A 19466-nucleotide genomic window follows, 5' to 3' on the forward strand; every position below is an offset into this window, starting at 1 on the left:
GTGACCCTCTCATTACATGGCAGTCACACTCCAGCTGAGTAACATCAGGATCAGTTTACTACAGTTATGGAAAGACGTTTATTGTCAAATTAACTCCAAATTTCAAATGTGTTGTTACTGTCATTAGAAAGAGCCTGACATCCTGGGACTGAAGCTGGAAGAATACCAGATTAAAATTGGCCTGCGTTCCTGTGAAATGAATTTTATTGTGATCGACAAAGTGATCCACTGCACAATCAACGAGTCACTGAGCACATCTGAGAGAACATTACCTGTGACGGTAAGTGACATGGCGCGATGCCTTGCTGTGACATTACTGACAGGGACAGTGCCTTACCTCTTGCTAATGCCACCGAATGCTGGAAAACTGTCCTGTACCATTCTGTTGTGATACAAGGACAGAAAGGCTAGAGATGTGAATCGGAACTGGAATCGGTTCGGATTCCGGTTCTGATTCACATGTGGGGGTTTTTTCATCGGGCCCGATCGCGGTTTTATTTATCGGCTGCGCCCGAGCCGATAAACAAAAAACCCACCCCAACCCTTTAAAACTAATCCCTTTGCTTCCCCCACCCTCCCGACCCCCCCCCCCAAAAAACGTTTTAAGGTACCTGGTGGCCAGTGGGGGTCCCGGGAGCGATCTCCCGCTCTCGGGCCGTCGGCTGCCACTAATCAAAATGGCGCCGATGGCCTTTGCCCTTACCATGTGACAGGGTATCCGTGCCATTGGCACCGGCCATCCAGGGCTCCCTCCATGTGACAGGGGCCAGCCAATGGCACGGATACCCTGTCACATGGAAAGGGCAAAGGCTATCGGCACCATTTTGATTAGTGGCAGCCGACGGTCCGAGAGTGGGAGATCGCTCCCTGAACCCCCACTGGACCACTAGGTACCTGTAAAATGTTTTTTGGGGGGTCGGGAGGGTGGGGGAAGCAAAGGGATTAGTTTTAAAGGGTCGGGGTGGGTTTAGGGGTTATTTTTGTGTGCCGTTTTTCCCGCCCTCCCCCAAAACGATAAGAGAACCCCCACGATCAATATCATGGGGTTTTTCTATCTTTCGGGGGAGCCCCCGATTTCTGACGATTTTGAAAATATCGACGATATTTTCAATCGTCCGAAGCCCAATTCACATCCCTAAGAAAGACCCCAGATTCTGCACTGTGCATGAAACCTGGGAAAGCTGGTGAAAGAGGAAGAGGGTGAGAGAGTACATGACAGGCATCCAGTGATTACAAGTGATGCATATGGGTCAGGAGCATTTTGCTCGTGATCTGAGGAGTGGGGAGTAGGAAAAAGAGTTTCAAGAAGTGAAACCTCCTCTAAGCTTCTTATCCTTACTGCCTTAGCAATGGCTAATTTTGTTTTGTTTGGGGTTATTTTTAGAACTGCCACCTCGTGCTAAGGCTGATTCAGTCCTGGTTTTGTCCGGTTGGGTACTTGGGATTTTAATTCTGATTTTCATAATGAAATCAATGGGAAAGTCAGAACTACAAATCCTTATATGTAGTGGGGCAAATCAAGGGCTGGGGTCAGTGTGTTTAGTTGATGCAGGGTGTAGTGTTAGTTTGGATATCTCTTAAGCTGCTCACTAGAGAGGCTTATCCTTCGTTGTGGTCCTCTTGCCCACGATAGCTGCTTCCATTCATTTGGAGAATTGGTTGTCAATAGGAATGGGGATGGAACAGCTCCCTTATGAAGAAAGGAGAAATAGGTTATGGCTCTTCAGCTTGAAGAAGGGGGATATGATAGAGGTTTAAAAGATCATAAGTGGGGTGGAACAAGTAAATAGGGAATAATTATTTACTCTTTCATATAGTATGATGGCTAGGGAGCACTCCTTGAAACTAACTCACAATTAATCTATAGAATTTATAGCTGGAGGATATGGTCAAGGCATCTAGCGAAGTGGAGTTTAAAAGGGGTGTGGACAAGTTCCCAGAGGAAAAGTCCATAAACAATTATTAGCCAGGTAGATTTGGGGAAGCCACCACTTAACCCCGGGAGCGAACAACAAGAAATGGATCTACTCTTTGAGATCTGCCGGTATATCCTAGAAATCTGGACTGGCCACTGTTGTATTCAGGATTCAGGACTCGATGAACCCTTGGTTTGACCCAGCATCGCTCTTCCTGTGCAACAGAGCATATGATTACACAGATGTTTCCTTGCGATCTCTCCATCTGTCTGCTATTGCATAAGTTCCTCAGAATTTAGTTGCAGGAGGTCAGATCTACAGCAAGGCAAGCGGCCTGTAACTGAATTACGTGACAGCATCCCTTATCTCAGGAGTTGTCAACTCCAATCCTGAAGAGCCACAAACAGGCCAGCTTTTCAAGATATCTATACTGAATATGAATGAGATAGAGCTGCATACACTTGGAGGCAGTGCATGCAAATCTATCTCATGCATACTCATTATGGATATCGTGAAATTCAGGCATGTTTGTGGCTCTCGCGACCAGAGTTGGCCACCCCTGCCTTGTCTACTCTTAGTCTTCCATTCCTCTCTCTTTTGATGATAGGCTTGACTAGATTTGTTCTTTTTTTCTCAGTCATTTTGAACCTTGGTAGAACCACACTTTTGTCAGCTCATTGACATGGTGCTGTAAAGTTTTGATTCTTATACTGGTTCTCTGTATCTCAGCTCAACATTTCGCCATCACTGGTACCCTGTGAAAGCAGCTAGTTTCATGTTCTCATGAGATTTTACACAGTCCTAGCTGTCTAACCTCTACACTGGGCACTTGGCTATCAAATGGTCCAACTGGCAAGAATCACAATGCATTGGAATAGAGGGCTAAACCTCCATGATGAGGCCCAAAGCCCCTGATGACCTTGGATTATAACAGTAACAATAATAGCTCCAGTTGGCTATGTGTAGTTGAAAACCCCATGTCTGATCACATTATTGCAGAGATTTTCCTCTTTATTAAGCATGTACAGTGAAAACCCTTTTCTACGTATGCTGTAATCTTGTGCATGCTAGGAAAACCCTAAAATGAACTCCTTACTCTTCCAAGTGATTAAAGTAAATTGCTCATGTCATGCGTCAATAAACCCAAATACATGAATTACTTCAGTTTTAGATATTGATTAAATAGCATGAACTAGAACACACTGTGTTGGAGGCAGAGAAATCTGGGATTTTGCTGTGTGCCTTGTACCTTTCCTTACTGCTTCCTTACTGTTAAACTTCCTTTTCTCATTTTTCCTTAGATCCAAGTTGGAAAATACAACCAAACCATTGCAATGCTGCACCTGGGAGGGAGTGAGACAGCTATTATTGTCTCCATAGTTATATGTAGCATCTTGTTACTGCTTTCTGTTGTTGGTAAGGCATGGCACCATTCCCCAAATACTGGAGTATTTTACATTTGTATGTATTTATTTATTTATTTTAAAATCATTCTAACCCACTGATCTGAAGTTCTTGGTGAGGTACATAAAAGAATATTCATATTAACACTAAATCACCCAGGCCCCATATTTTATGCAAAACTCCATAGCAAAGAGGAAAAGGTCAAGGTGTAGCACTAGATAGTGTACTGACCTTTCACCTCTGGGGGTCATGGATTCAAATTCCATCATAGATCCCAAAAGGAGATGAGTTAATGAGTTAAAATTGTGGACCCAGTTTTAATGGAAAAGATAGAAATATTTCTGCAGTCTGTATTGAAATGCAGAATTGAATGCGTGGCTTAGCTCTGGACTACCAGGGGCATTGCAGGGCAGGAGTGAGGTCAGGTGCACTGGCAGAGCTGTGTCTGGGGGTGAGGGTCTCAGTACTGAAACAGGAAGGGGTGCTTCAGGGCAAGAGTCAGATGCATTAGCAAAGATGAGTGTTGCAGGAGATGCATGACTGCATCTCCTGCAAGGCTCCAAAGTGGTTTACACAATAAAACAGATAAAAGCAAGACAACAAAATAATCAACATTGAAATATGTATTTATTTTCAGTGGACTTCTGTATATGTCCTAGCACTGTCTATTGCTATTAACGTCCCTTGTTTACTGTGATTCACCTAATTTGAGGACATGAGGAAATCTCTGTTTTTATTGCTTCCACGTGTGACGATTCTCAGCTCCACCAACAGAGGAGGTTCAGAAAATGAGTTATTTGTACATATTGAGAATTTGTGTCCGTACAAATGCAGTGTAGATGCAGACACTAAAAATGCAGCGTTGAGTCCTAAAAATTGAATCTTATATCTCTGATTAATCGCACTTATTGTGTAAAAATCAAACTTGACCAGAAATGGGAGAATTGGATGTGTATTGTGGGTCTAAGGTTTATTTTTTGAGCTGGAAACATTTTGCGCATGCTATTAAAAAAAATCCCACTGCTCTGCACTGGCAGGCATTCCAGTGACATCTATGTGATAGATACATTCCTTCTAAACTGCATTCTCACTGAAGGACTGGCAGATTTGAAATGGCCTTCTCATTAAAGATTCCCCTTTTGTCGGTGACAAATCACTAAATTACTCTTAGTGACTTGTCAGGTTACAAGATCTGGTTTCTCCACAGCTTGGAAGGTCTGAGACTCTTACCAGTGACTCAGCATGTGGAAACGTATGGGGGACTAACCTGCACGGTGTGGCAGATACTACCATAAGCCTGCTGGGCAAACCAGATGGCCCAATTGGTCCTTTTCTGCCGTCACTTCTATGTTTCTGTGTTTCATTAGTTCCGAACTGGCTGGGAGGGTTGGAATCCCCTATATTACAGTTTGGAAAATCTGGGACTCCCTCTCATTAGTGAATCAGCAGGATCAAAGAGATAGGCCTGGGACAACCCTCTCTCCAGTAATTCAGCAGGTCAGAAGGGCTGGAGCCTTTCTCTCTTTAATGACTCAGCAGGTTTGATGATCTAGAGAACTTTTATTAAGTTGAAAGGCTTGGCAGCAGGCTCATTTAGCAGTGTTTGGTCTATTGTTTTATCTCTTTTTCCTTGTCCAGCTCTGTTTGTGTTTTGCACTAAGAGTCGCAGAGCTGAACGTTACTGGCAGAAAACCCTGGTGCAGATGGAAGAAATGGAATCCCAGATCCGTGAAGAAATCCGTAAAGGTAACTCTTAAGTGTAGAATGAGAACACTGTGAAAGGTAGTCAGAGAGAAAAGAGACCTTCATGACACACTCTAGGGCCTCTGTGCCTACAGAGCAGCAGCATTCAAGAATTTGCCGATGCTTAACAGAGTTAGGCCTAGTCGGTACATGAATTGGAGATCGCCTCGAATCACTGGATGCCGCAGGAGTTGCTGTTGGTGGCTCCCAGGAGACATCAAAGAGCTGAAAAGCATTTACTTTTTATTTATCAGCTTATTAAAAACATTTCTTTCAGTTTATTTTAGCAGTTATTATTGTGTGACACCAGGCCGCACAACAATAACTTCTTTAAAAAGTCTACCACCTACATGTTTGGGAAAGCTACATTGACAGTGAGCATTTCTTGAAGCTCTTGCCATTTAATTTCTTCTGACTGGACTGCACACTCTACAGCAGGTCTGCCCTAACTCGGTCCTCGGGGGCCGTAACCCAGTCAGGTTTCATGATTTTCACAATGAACCTGCATGAGGTCTATTGGCATGCAATGGAGACAGTGTAGACAAATAGATCTCTTGCATATTCACTGTGGAAATCCTGAAAGCTCGACTGAGTTTGTGCAGCCCCGCTCTGCAGTTTGCTGGCACAGAGCTTATCATTCCTACCCTTGTGGGAAGTTCATTAGATCCTTTGATGTCCATGTAATTATGGGACATTTGTTTAATGCTTCATAGAATAAAAAGTCTCTGTGGGCACCATAGTTCTCCCTAAGACCTTGGTGGGACATCGGTTTAGTATTTGCCTCGGGGAGGGCGGGAGAGTGTTCCATATTGAGCTGTTGACACACCACAGATTTCCTTGAAGTTTCCAGCCCTGCCCAGCATTTGAGAAAACACAGGATAAATGGTTATAATGAAATGGCAATAGGAATTGTGTTCTAAAGACCAAGAAGATAAATGATGCCAAAAAAAAAAAAATAGCTCTAACGATGATCCTGTGTCTCCAGCACATGCACATTTTTTTATCTCCTGCGTATTCTTTGTGCGTATCCTGAAAACCTGACCGGCCCTGGTGTCGCCAGGACAAGCCCTGGCCCCGCACCTTCCACTTCTGTCAAACAGGACCTGACTCTGCGCCTGGGCTGCCCCAGTCTTCTGAAAATCAGATTGTAATCCACCTTGGTGCCGTGGGGAATTACAGACTGTCAAATTTCAGTAATAAGTAAAACAAGTACTAAATATACTATAACTGAAGGAAGTGGCGGACCTTTTTTTTTTTCCCCTCGTGCTCAAGCTGTTCTCTTGGTCTCCGTGTCTTCCTGTGTCTGGTGGCGCTGGAAAAATGATTGGAGGTCACGGCGAAAGGAGCCAGGGAAGAGTTACATGGGACACCGCGCTCGTGCAGGAGCTCCCGTCAGGCGTCTTCCCTTTCTTATGCTCTGTGCCCTCTTTGGCTTAGGTTTTGCTGAGCTTCAGACAGACATGACGGATCTGACCAAAGAGCTGAACCGCAGTCAGGGGATCCCGTTCCTGGAGTACAGACATTTTGTCACACGGACGTTCTTTCCAAAGGTAATGGCGCCGTCTTTATGCTCTTCCGTGTTTGGTGCCGTCAGTTGTCGTCTGGGTCAGTGCCCTCAGTTGTTGAATATTTAGTCATCCACTTCCGGTCAGGGGATAGATGGACAAATCAATTGGGGGGGGGGGGGGGTGGACAGGACGGGGATTCATCCATAGCAAAACCCATCAATTGCTGTTTTATCTTTGGTTAAGCCTCACACTTCCATTCCGTCTTCTGCTTGTTTGCATCCTGTTCTTGCACTGGCGAAGACAGAGGGCCCTGTCAGACTCCTGTACCACAGCACTGTCAGTAGGCGCCCGGACTGCCATCTCTCTCTCTCTTTCTTTATTTATTTATTTGAAGAGTTTCTAAATCGCTCGCTCTCTCTCTCTCATTCTGGGCAGGGCACAGTAAGAACATACAATACCATATAAAAGTATTGAGGTCAGTATTCAAAGCCATTTAGACTACTAACTCACAAATTATCCATCTAAATGGCAAGATTTGGAATATTGAGCCACTCGACCGGCTAAAGTTTTGCCAGATATAAGTAATTATCTGCTTAAAATCTAGCCGGATAGAAAAAGATGCATTCTGGGGGCATTTTGAGGAGGAGTTAAGTTATCCAACGAACTTAGCTGATTTTTAACTATAACTGGCTAAATTAACTGGGAAACTAGACCTTGAGTGGTCGGATATCTTTAAACGATATCCAGTTACGTGGCATTCCTGTAGGAAAAAAAAACATCGGCCCGATTCCCCCCCCCCCCCCCCCCCCATCTCAGATTTAACAAACCCTGCTGGCTGAGATCTAATCCAAAATCCTGGTGCCGGTCCTCCAGCCTTCCCCCTCCCTCCCTGCTAAATACTACAAAAAAAATATGTATATTGCCTCCTCATTACCCTCACACCCCTCTCAAGCTGCCACCCTTCCCTCGAAGCCTTCCCAAATGCCCAGTACCTGAATCGTGGCCTGACTTTGAAACCCGAGATCGCAGTACACTGCAATCCTGGATGCTTCCAGCCTTACTCTGGTAACAGCCCTGGAAGTGTACGTTAGTGTAAATGTTCTGCCCAGTGCTGAACACTCAGAAGCTGACCGGTTAGTTTTAAAGTTACCCGGCTAAAGGTAGCCGGGTAACTTTCGATGAGAATATTCAGTGGAATGTTTATCCCGTTGAATATCTGGGACAAGTTGTCTGGCTGAACATGGACCTCAGAAAAACATAATCACACATCAACTAACACCATCAGAGATATCCCACCAGTATTCCTGGCTAGGGTCAGCACAGAGTTTCATCAGCCTTCAGACAAAACATTTTTCTGCCTTTAAGCAGAAACACACAGTCAATCTGCCAAAGCTATAGAAAGGTGGGGCCTTGTTATTGTTAAAACAGGGGAAGGCCGTTTTCACGCCCCCCACCCTCTCTCCTACTTCTCAAATTCCTCTGATTCACGAACAGGAGTAATGGGTCAGAGGTCCTAGATTTGACGAATCTTATTTCTTCTGCTCCTGGCTGGTGGTCTTTATTCCGTGATGATTTGCTGATGTTTTTCTGCATCTGTAAGCCTGGAAGTGTTTGCTTGCAAAGCCCTGACTCCAATCCTTGTTTTCTTCCCTAGTGCTCCTCGCTGAATGAAGATAAGTATATTCTACTATCCCAGACCGTCAATTTCCAGGTGGGGTGTCAAGTGCCGGAAACACATCCCTTGCTTCTTGGAGACTGGGAGGTGAGTAGCCCAGATCTACGAGAAAAATATGGTGAAATGGCCACATACAGCCGAGAGATTTGGAAATCAGTGGTACCCAGTGAATCAGTGCAATCAACTACTCTCCTAAGTTATAGAAGGGCACTAAATATGACTCTCCCATAAGACCAGAGCCATTAATACATAGACAGTCTGATTTCCTTTCTTATGGCTCTGTTCGGTGCCTTCTCTGATTCCATCCCCAAGCATAAACTTTACCTTTAGATTCCCGAAAACTGCAGATGCAACATGGAGGAAGGAATTGCGTTATTCTCCACTCTGCTCAGCAACAAACACTTCCTCATCACCTTTGTCCACTCCCTGGAGCACCAGAAGGATTTTGCTATTCGGGACCGGTGAGTTCTCCGGTGTGTCACGCACCCCATGGGGAGGGCAAATTTCACACTGCCCATAGTGCTTCCTGTTTTGTTCCTGCAGGGCCTGCAAGGTGATTGTCAAAGGGGGGTGCCCCATGAGCCATTAGGGAAGCCGGGGATTTTGTAGCTGCTTTGAAGTAGATGCAAACTATTTGCATTAAAGTATGTGCAAGGGTTTCAAAATGAAATCCCCATGTGTGCTTTCCCTTTCCCCACCTAACTCAGCCCGTGTCTTACTGCAGATAAAAGTTATGTGCACTGTAAAACAGCATGCATGTCTTTGCATGAGTTTCCCCATGGAAAATCTGATGAATATTACCCCCCAGTATTTACACTAGGAGCATGTTGGAGGCTTAGTGTGATTACAGTCTTTCATGCATGCATATAGTGCTCATGCAGGGGATACATTAAAATGCTTAACACATTTGGAATATTGTGTACAATTCCTGACTTTGCACCTTCAAAAGGACATATATTGGATGGAATTGGTCCAGAGGGTGGCTACTACAATGGCCAACTGTCTTCATGATATGGCCAACTGTCTTCATGATAAAGCATACGGAGATAGACTCAAAGATCTAAACATGTGTACCCTATAGGAAAGGCGAGATAGGGGAGATATGATTGAGACATTTAAATATCTCCAGGGTTTCCATGCACAGGAGATGAGCCTCTTTCAAAGGAACAGAGGCTCTAGAATGAGGGAGTATTGGGATGAGGGTGAAAGGCATGGATTCAGGAGTAATCTAAGGAAATATTTTTTTTTCAGAGAGGGTGGTGGATGCATGGAACAGCCTCCCAATGGAGGTGTTGGAGACAAGAATTAAATGTTGCTAATGTTAAATACAAAGTATCCTTAGCATGAATACATTATATAGGAGAGGAAAAGACCTCAGCACTGGTACTGACTAAGCTTTGCCGTCAGATTTTTTAAACCAGTGGTTGCAATCATGGGTCATAAAAACCTCTCTTTTTCTTTTTATAATTTGTCAAAAAAATTTTTAATTATTTTTAAATTTCTTAAAAATGGCTTTTTATTTTTATATTTTCCATTTATATGTAGCCATGCATCATTTCTTTCATTAAGCATAGCTCAAAAGCAAAACCAGATTACAATTGGATGTTATGCTAATCAATATCTCACAAATGCTTTCGGCAAATGTAAACGATCAACAGCTGCCATTCGAGACGCCGACGTTGACAACGTTTCGCCAATGCTGCGTCAGGGCGATTAATCATAGTATTTTCAGGACATAGATTCTATCGGACTATGAAGGAACATGTCCTGAAAATACTATGGTTATACCGCCCTGACGCAGCAGTGGTGAAACGTCAACATCGGCGTCTCGAATAGCAGCTGATAGCAGCGCTGGTTGAGCATTGCACAGAAATTGATCGTTAACATTTGGTGAAAGGTTTTCCAAGGCATCTGTTGAAAGATTCTACAAAGAAACCATCACATCAAGATAAGTGTGAAAAATTGATCTCTATCGGGCGAACATGTTGCATATTCTAAAGAAGCACTTGTAAGAAACTGATTAGGATAACATCCAATTGTAATCTGGTTCTGCTTAATGAGAGAAATGATGCATGGCTACATATAAATTGAAAATATAAAAACCAGTTTAAAAAGCCATTTTTAAGAAATTTTAAAATAATTAAAAAAATTTTTTTTGACAAATTATAAAAAGAAAAAGAGAGATTGCAACTACTGGTTTAAAAAATTTGACGGCAAAGCTTACTTGGTACCAGTGCTGAGGTCTTTTCCTCTCCTATACAATGAATTCATGCTAAGGATACTTTGTATTTAACAATTAGCAACGTTTAATTGTTGCACCAGCCAGTTATTTTTCTATTCTAAGTGAGATACTGGTGTTTCCCTTTGATTGGAGGTGGTGAAGTCAAGGACAGTAAATGAATTCAAGAAAGCATGGGATAAGCACAGAGGATTTCCGAGGGAGTGGTAGGGATTGCAGAGCTGAGCTTTGTTTCGTTATTTCTCTGACGCGTGCGGAAGGAAGGGACCCTTGGTCTAACCTGGTGACTCAGGGGCAACTGCTGTGCATGGCCACGTGGGAGACTTGGGTTCAGTTCTCCAGCCTGACTTCTGCTTCTTAGGCCAGCCAAGGCTGGGGATGCTGCAGAGGCAGCGCTCACAGCCATTGCAGAACAGTAACACCTCCTGGTCAGACTTGGGGTGAATGTATACTGGATACTGGAGGGAATCATGGCCTGTGGCTGCTGGCTGAGGGCTGTCACTCTGATGACCAGGTAACTGTGATGTCCGGCTCTGATAAAGCTGGAAGCCCAAAGCAGCAGGAGTAAAACTGCCAGACCCCCAAAAAAGGGACCCATGTGGGCCAGAAAGCTCAGGTACCAACAACATTTTGGGGTAAGTCTTCTGTTAATCCAGAAAAGGTTATCACAGTCCAGGTGTAGAGAGTCACACGCATAACTGGGGAATTGTGACTTCCACCTGTAGTGTCTTTTGGATACAAGTAATTGGACACTAAACTCCAGTATCGTGCCTCCCTTTGCCCTCAGGTGTAATCTGGCCTCCTTGCTCACCATTGCCTTACATGGGAAACTGGAATACTACACAAGCATAATGAAAGACCTCTTGGTAGATCTCATAGACGCTTCGGCTTCAAAGAACCCTAAGCTGATGCTTCGGAGGACGGAGTCTGTGGTGGAGAAGATGTTGACCAACTGGATGTCCATCTGCATGTACAGCTATCTCAGAGTACGTGGCCCTTGTCAGTGCAGTAATGTCTGAGCATGCATTTGTGTTCTCAGTCTGTGCAGCCCCTTGTCAGAGCAGTAATGTGTAAGCACATGCACGTGTTCTCAGCCTGCATGGCTCCTTGACAGTACACTAATGTGCATGTATGTGGTCTCAGTCTGCACAGCTTCTTATCAGTTTAGTAATGTGTGAGCACGTTTACATGGTCTCAGTCTGCGCAGCCTCTTGTCAGTGTAGTAAGTCAGCCGTGCTGCACAAGCTCTTCTCAGCACAGGTTCATTGTTACTCTGGCAAAGTCTGGAGTTGTGGTGTGAGAGAGAATTTTCAAAGCTATTTATTCAAGTAATTAGTGATTTATCTGCATACACTGGCTGTCCGAAGGCCACCCTCACCCAATGTGGCTATAAGTTCATGCATCCGCAGCATGCAGATTTCTAGCCACATGGAAAGAAGGTGCTCCTGGGGACATATTCAGGGAAGGAATAATTATGTGCAAAGATTGTATTTTCTATTTTCCCATCAGAATCCTATGCCTGAAAAAAAACAGGTGCAAGTGACCACCTAGTGCTCTGTCAGTACTGATTGGTCTAATCACCATAGAGTGTAGTGAATGTATGAAAATTAAGTGCCGACACTTGCCTGTTGTACCAGCACTTAGTACTTGGTATTCAGCCCAGCAGGAGGAAGTAAGAGTGCTGGGCTTCTGGGATGCTTTTGGAGGTATGGACTGGGGGCAGTGGGAATTTGCACCACATGTCTTTTTAAGGGAGGGGATGGGGCAATATTGGGGCCACTTGGTCCACACTACATTTTGTTAAATATCTTGGAGCGAGGGTGTAGAGGGATCAGGGCCTCTTTGTGATGTTGTCTGTGAGTTGCCCCAGGAATGAGGGGCCTCATGTCTGGAGAGGGAAATCCTGGCCAATAACAGTGAAAACAGGAAAGCTGGTCATCTTCTGTCCAAGTCAAGCACCTTCCTCTTGGGTTCAGCCCTCAGGGGCTAGTGGCCAGAAAGGCATGAGGAATAGGGGTAGCCCCTAAAAGCAACAAGAAGCTCGGAGCTTGGAACAGAGCAAGGAGCTGGGGCACTCCAGGAATCAAATAATATGAAAAGGTAAAACAGGAATGCAGAGGGCAAAGTAACTGGAGATGATGAAGTGTTCTGGATTCTGGTAATGTGGACAGAACCAGAGTGCAAGGACCAAGCTCTGGCAAACGACTGACAAAAAGCCTGAATATAAGTACAGATCTAGGTAGGAAATAAGATGGCTACTGGCAGGGGGCAGTGAGGGGCACAGATTGTCCAAGCAGCTCACAGTGCCACCTGCAGGCTGGAGGTGAAGTTAGCAATGGATCCTTACACACTTGTCCTCACTACATTTTTTTTAACCTGGTGGAGTGCAAGAGGGAGGGAGAATCGGGGTGCTGGTGGTTCACTCATTTTTCTTTTCAATATTCAGAAGTCCAGTGAGCAGCAAAGTTACCCAGATAACTTTATCTGATTAATTTTAACTAAGCATGTTCAGCACTTTTACCCCGCTAAGTGCTGCTGAACATTCAGCTGATGTTATCTGAGTAACTTTATCCAGATAATTTCTCTGCTCGCCAGCTTGCTGAACATTGACCTCTAAAGTTCCAGACAGTGTCTGTCAGAAAGAAATGAGATGAGACAGAAAGCAATTGGCAGGGCCTGGAATGGAAGCAGAGAGGCAACAGCCAGAGCTCAGTATAGCAAAGACTGTGCAGCTTTCATCTATGGAGGTCTCATTTCATTAATACCCAGCAGCTGGAGGCATTCAGCCACTCCCATTACTGGACCATCCTCCTTCTTCTGTAATAGAATTACCAGTATCTGATCCTTGCACTACACTGAATGAGTGACATGCCTCAATTCATTTTTGCTTTCTTCTTTAAGATGTAGATGTTGGGGGTACAATTGAAAATGTATCCAACTTATCGGATCCTTGTAGGCTCCCTTTTTATGTTCTCCAGAGCTGTGGATATTCAAGGAAGCAATGTGGTAGCAAAACCCCACATCCCTGCAAGTGATATCCCAACAGCCAACAAGGGGACTTCACATCCACTTTACTGCAGGGACGTGCGCCACAGCTGCTGAACAGAGGGGCTTCAATCAGAGGGAGGAGAGAAGTCCCTACTACCTCAGCAATGTTTATTGCTCCATTCCACTCTTTGGATCTGCATGTGAGATCCGAAGTATGCCAGCCAGATTCCTGAGATCCCCTGTACAAACAAGAGTGTTCATGGTACCGGTGATCTTTCCCTGTGCTCTCAGAATGGTCAGCAGCTCTGGACCGTTCAGTTACTGGGCTTTTCACAGGCAGGTTCAGATGTGGTAACCTGATGGCCAGTTTTGCTCTGTGTGCCACTGCAGTTGCAGTAGGCTGTGATGCTTTTTAAAGAAAAAGAAAATGCAGAGGCAAATCATTTTAATGTTTGAGTCCAGAAATGTACATAACAAGTGCCAAACTCTAAAGAAATTTTTAAACAGTTTTTGGAAGAGAAAAGATCTATTCATATGCCTGATATTGCCTTCATAGGTGATGGGGAGGCAGGACTGATTAATCATTATATAGCACAAAACCATTCCCAGTGTCTAAATAATAATCGGCAAAATTGCATTTGTACAAAAAGAATTCAGAAAACCTACCTGTAAATGCAGTGAGACCAAAGTGGTGAGACCAACAGAAAAGGAGGAGTCTGAGACTAACAGAAAAGCAGTGATTATCCAGAGACATCACCTCCAACATGGCCAAGTTTTGATCTGACAGGCATTTCAAAGAGTACTTGGTAAAAAAAAAGTCCAGGAAGAGCTTATCATGAGTCTTCAAAGGTCCCTTGCTTGGTGCTTTCTTGGCGTACCATGTTAGTAGATTATTTTTTTCTGTGCAATGTTTCCTTTGCAGAAGGGTGGAAATTGTGCAAACACACAATACCTGCAGTTCACACTTTGTTTTGTCTTAAAATGAGACTCTTAGCCTGTCACTGCTCACAGTAACTGCGTCTCACTGCCCAGCGATCCAAACCAGCCAGCTCATTACTGCTGGGGATTGAGAGAGAATGAGAGCTTGGCTGAAAGATGAGGCTCTGTTATACGAGCCTAAATTTTGGATGGTGTATGACTGCAAGATACAGCACCTGGCTAGGCTCAGCCTGACTGCAACCCTGCTGAAGCTTCCCAAACAATGCACGGATGACTTTTATCCATCCACTAAAAACTGGCCTGACATCATCAGCTCATTTCCTTTTCGAACCCAAATCTTTCATGGGGTGCCCAAGGGCTTGGCCTAGGCTATCTCATTCATTATTACAATGAGCTCTCATCTGATTACATTGCACACCTTCCGTCTGTGGCACTCAATATCAGGCAAGCTCTCCAAGCAGTAATAAGAACATAAGAAAATGCCATACTGGGTCAGACCAAGGGTCCATCAAGCCCAGCATCCTGTTTCCAACAGTGGCCAATCCAGGCCATAAGAACCTGGCAAGTACCCAAAAACTAAGTCTATTCCATGTTACCATTGCTAATGGCAGTGGCTATTCTCTAAGTGAACTTAATAGCAGGTAATGGACTTCTCCTCCAAGAACTTATCCAATCCTTTTTTAAACACAGCTATACTAACTGCACGAACCACATTCTCTGGCAACAAATTCCAGAGTTTAATTGTGCGTTGAGTAAAAAGAACTTTCTCCGATTAGTTTTAAATGTGCCCCATGCTAACTTCATGGAGTGTCCCCTAGTCCTTCTACTATCCGAAAGAGTAAATAACCGATTCACATCTACCCGTTCTAGACCTCTCATGATTTTAAACACCTCTATCATATCCCCCCTCAGTCGTCTCTTCTCCAAGCTGAAAAGTCCTAACCTCTTTAGTCTTTCCTCATAGGGGAGTTGTTCCATTCCCCTTATCATTTTGGTAGCCCTTCTCTGTACCTTCTCCATCGCAATTATATCTTTTTTGAGATGCGGCGACCAGAATTGTACACAGTATTCAAGGTGCGGTCTCACCATGGAGCGATACAGAGGCATTATGACATTTTCCGTTTTATTCATCATTCCTTTTCTAATAATTCCCAACATTCTGTTTGCTTTTTTGACTGCCGCAGCACACTGAACCGACGATTTCAATGTGTTATCCACTATGACACCTAGATCTCTTTCTTGGGTTGTATCACCTAATATGGAACCCAACATTGTGTAATTATAGCATGGGTTATTTTTCCCTATATGCATCACCTTGCACTTATCCACATTAAATTCCATCTGCCATTTGGATGCCCAATTTTCCAGTCTCACAAGGTCTTCCTGCAATTTATCACAATCTGCTTGTGATTTAACTACTCTGCACAATTTTGTGTCATCTGCAAATTTGATTATCTCACTCGTCGTATTTCTTTCCAGATCATTTATAAATATATTGAACAGTAAGGGTCCCAATACAGATCCCTGAGGCACTCCACTGTCCACTCCCTTCCACTGAGAAAATTGCCCATTTAATCCTACTCTCTGTTTCCTGTCTTTTAGCCAGTTTGCAATCCACGAAAGGACATCGCCACCTATCCCATGACTTTTTACTTTTCCTAGAAGCCTTTGGATGGTGTATTAGAGGCTGTTGAGAGTTGGGAAGGATCATAAACCTCCAGTCCCTAATAGGTAGAAATAAGGGTCAGCAAACAAGTTGAGACCTTTTTGTTGAGCTAACTTTACACATTTGCGGCCAGTTTTCGAGAGCAGGCAAGCAAAGTGTCAGCCTGTAATCCAAAGGAGAACTGGAGACTTTCTCTGTTTTATATTGCTGCATTAAATATACCTTTCTGTGCCTGCTGAGTCACGGAGCGGTGGCACGTCTGGGACTGTCAGTGACAGGCATTCTGGTACAGTAGAAGGTGGTGAATGCTACGAATGCATAGTCTTGCGGTTCTCTTCCTGTGAGCGTGAGTTGGGAGAGATGGGCATAATTTCAGTGCCCACAATAATTTAAAAAACGCATAAGAGAAAAAGACTCCAGAACACCAGCAAGTTTTTGCTTGGTATTCTCTTTGCTTTTGCTTAATCAGCACTGATCTTTCCAACTCCCCATTTCCCCAAACCAGCCAAGTCTGAGAGAGGTTTAAATTTCATTGCAAACCAATTTCCTGGCAGTGATCCAGACCAGCCTCTTCCTCTGCGACTATTGTTCCCAGAAGCATCCTGCCTTCCTCTTCCCTTTCAAAGCCACACTAGATTAGGAGTTTGCACATTCCCCCCAGTTTCCTGATCTCAAAAGAAAAGATGAAAAGATTTAAACGCTGAAACACATGCAATGATTCCACATGAATAACTATTGAACATTGCTTTCTAATAGTGACTGATTTAATCATCTCTGAAACAGGAAAATAAAAAGAGAATGGGGGTCATTAAGTATAGATGCAATGTGAACATGGCATCCAAACAAGAAAATAGAAATCAGTACGCTAAATAGTGAAAAACGGGGTAATTATATGCACAGAAATATGCTCAGCTCAGCAGAGCTTAGGCTGAAATAATTATTATTCCAGAAAAAAAGCACATAATCATTAATAATTCTAAACATGACAAAGAAATCCTGACTTGTACAAGTTTCAGCCCTGAAAGCCTTTAGTGTGATTTGTTTTCTCCTGTGCTTAAAACTTATTGGATTTCCAGTGCATTTTATATACTGTGTAACCCACAGTCTCTCTTTTTTGCCTTTGATTTTGCCAGCTGAATGTGGGCTTTATCATTTTCTCTTATGCATCCTTTTTTGCCAGTTGTATCCTGCTCATGTGTGTGCAAATCCCACCCCATGTTCCTATCCCAGCAGTAGCATCTGTAAGAATAGCTTTATACATGCAATAAGATCCCTAGCACTTATACAGAAGATTTGTAGTCCTGCTATAACATCTGGAAATCTCATACAGTGTATGCCTGCATTTCTAACACCAGTACAATATTATTCATTTTCCTGTGATTAGGGACTGAGTTACTTTTCAACCTTTTTGCCAGATCATAAAAAGCAAATTTGGGATCACAGTTCAGAAAGAGAGCCTGCCCCTGAATACACCCAGAATGGGTACACAATTTTGGTTTGCCATTCTGTGTTCCCAAGTGTATGTCCATTCAGACCGTAAATCCTTTTTCCTGCAGTAACATCTGTACCACCTGCACATCCTATTCTTGCTCTTGATGTAACATCTGCAGCATGGGTACAACATATCCTTTTTCCTGTTCTGACATCTGCAGTACAAATCAGGAAAGTTGTTTTGGGAAGCGCAACAGTACAACCTTGTCAAGCACACCACAGACAAGATCCACAAAACCCCCTCAATAGACACTCAGGGTTTCATTTAAGGACAGGGCAAAGCAAAGTGCGTTTCTCAGGCCTTGTGTGTGTTTGCACAATTCCTACCACTCTGCGAAGAAAACATTGCACAGAAAAAAAAAAAATCTGCCAACGTGGTGCAAATGATTGTCTTGTGCAAATCTGGTGCCAGCCAAAAACTTGAGGACAAAAAAGGTGCAATTGCTAAAAGATGCAAACAAATAGTGCAGTAAAACTTTTGCCAGTTCTTAAATCTAAGCTAATTGTGCAAGAGGTGAAGGGCAAGATGCTCAGATTTAAAGATCTAAATATTAGCTGGGTACAAGAAGGGAAAGGGAGAATATGCTACTGACCTTCACTTAACCTGAAAAGTATAAATAATACACATGAGGCAAGCTTATTTCAAAGGTAAGAAAGTGCTGGAATAAGAGCAGGAAACGAGGCTGGAAGGATAAACCAAGGAAGCTTTTCTTCTCAGAAATAATGGTAGAGGTGCCAGGCAACATGGCAGAAGCCAAACAAAATTACTGGCCATAAACAGATAGACTTAATGTAGAAGAGTCAATATGGCTTCAGCAAAAGGAAACCTTGCCTTATCAGTCTTTTGGATTTTTTTGGAAAATGTAAATAAATGTAGATAAAGGTGAGCTGGTTGATATAGTGTATTTGGTTTTCAGAAGGCATTTGACAAAGCCACTCATGACAAAAATCCTCAGGAAATTACAAAAAAAAGTTGTTTGAATAGGAGGCAGTGTCCTGTATGAATTGGGAGCTGAAAGCCAGGTCTAAATGGCCGGTTTTCCACATGGAGAAAAGTCATTAGTGGAGTATCACAGGGATCGGTACTGGGACCTGTGCTGTTTCACATATTCACAAATGATCTGGAAAAGGGAATGCCAAGTGACACACAGTTATTCAAAGTTGTTTAAACCGCAGCAGATTGTGAGGAACTGCAGAGGGACCTTGTGAGATTAGGAGACTGGGCAACTGAATGTCTAACGTGAATGACGTAGGGAAAAATTAATCCAAACTTACAGGTACACAATGCTGGGTTCTATATTGGGAGTCACCACTCTGGTAAAGGACCTTGGAATCATTGCAAACAATACGTTGAAATCCTCAGGGTTGGCAAATAGAATGATCCAGGGTGCAACTGCACTTGAATATTGTGTACAGTTCTGGTCACCCCAACTCAGAGACATTGCAGAACTAGAAAAGGTGCAGAGAAGGGCAACAAAAAAGCTAAAGGGGATGGAATCACTCCCCCCTGATGAGAAATTGCACAGGTTAGGCACACCTAACCAGTCAGCTTTTCAGGATATCCACCTTGAACATGCATGAAATAGATTTGCAAACATCAGAGAACCAGTATACACAAATCTATGGCATGCACATTCATTTTGGAAGTCCTAGAAACCCGCCTGGATAGGTGGCCTCCAGGAGAGGGCTGGGAAACTGGGCTTGGGCTCTGCAGCTTGGAAAAGAGAGAACTGAGAGTAGAAATGGTAGACGTTTATAAAATCATGAATGGGGTGGAATGGATAAATAATATTAAAACAAAGGGTCCTCCATGAAACTAACAACCAGCAGATGTAAACAAATTGTAGAAAGTACTTTTTTGAATAGTACACAATTCAGTTGTGGAATATGTTTCCAG

General features: G+C 43.5%; 1 protein-coding gene across 1 annotated transcript in view; it reads left to right on the forward strand.

The window, feature by feature from the left end:
- PLXND1 (plexin D1) overlaps positions 1–19466 on the forward strand; it is a 166005-nt gene that overhangs the window by 95906 nt on the left and 50633 nt on the right. Inside the window, exons 19-25 of the mRNA XM_029601413.1 lie at positions 128–280; positions 3218–3332; positions 4959–5066; positions 6501–6613; positions 8226–8333; positions 8577–8707; positions 11273–11471. Of these exons, the coding sequence (XP_029457273.1) occupies positions 128–280; positions 3218–3332; positions 4959–5066; positions 6501–6613; positions 8226–8333; positions 8577–8707; positions 11273–11471 (927 nt within the window). The remainder of the gene's footprint in view (positions 1–127; positions 281–3217; positions 3333–4958; positions 5067–6500; positions 6614–8225; positions 8334–8576; positions 8708–11272; positions 11472–19466) is intronic.

This window comes from Rhinatrema bivittatum, chromosome 4, assembly GCF_901001135.1.
Source record: "Rhinatrema bivittatum chromosome 4, aRhiBiv1.1, whole genome shotgun sequence".
Classification (NCBI taxonomy): domain Eukaryota; kingdom Metazoa; phylum Chordata; class Amphibia; order Gymnophiona; family Rhinatrematidae; genus Rhinatrema; species Rhinatrema bivittatum.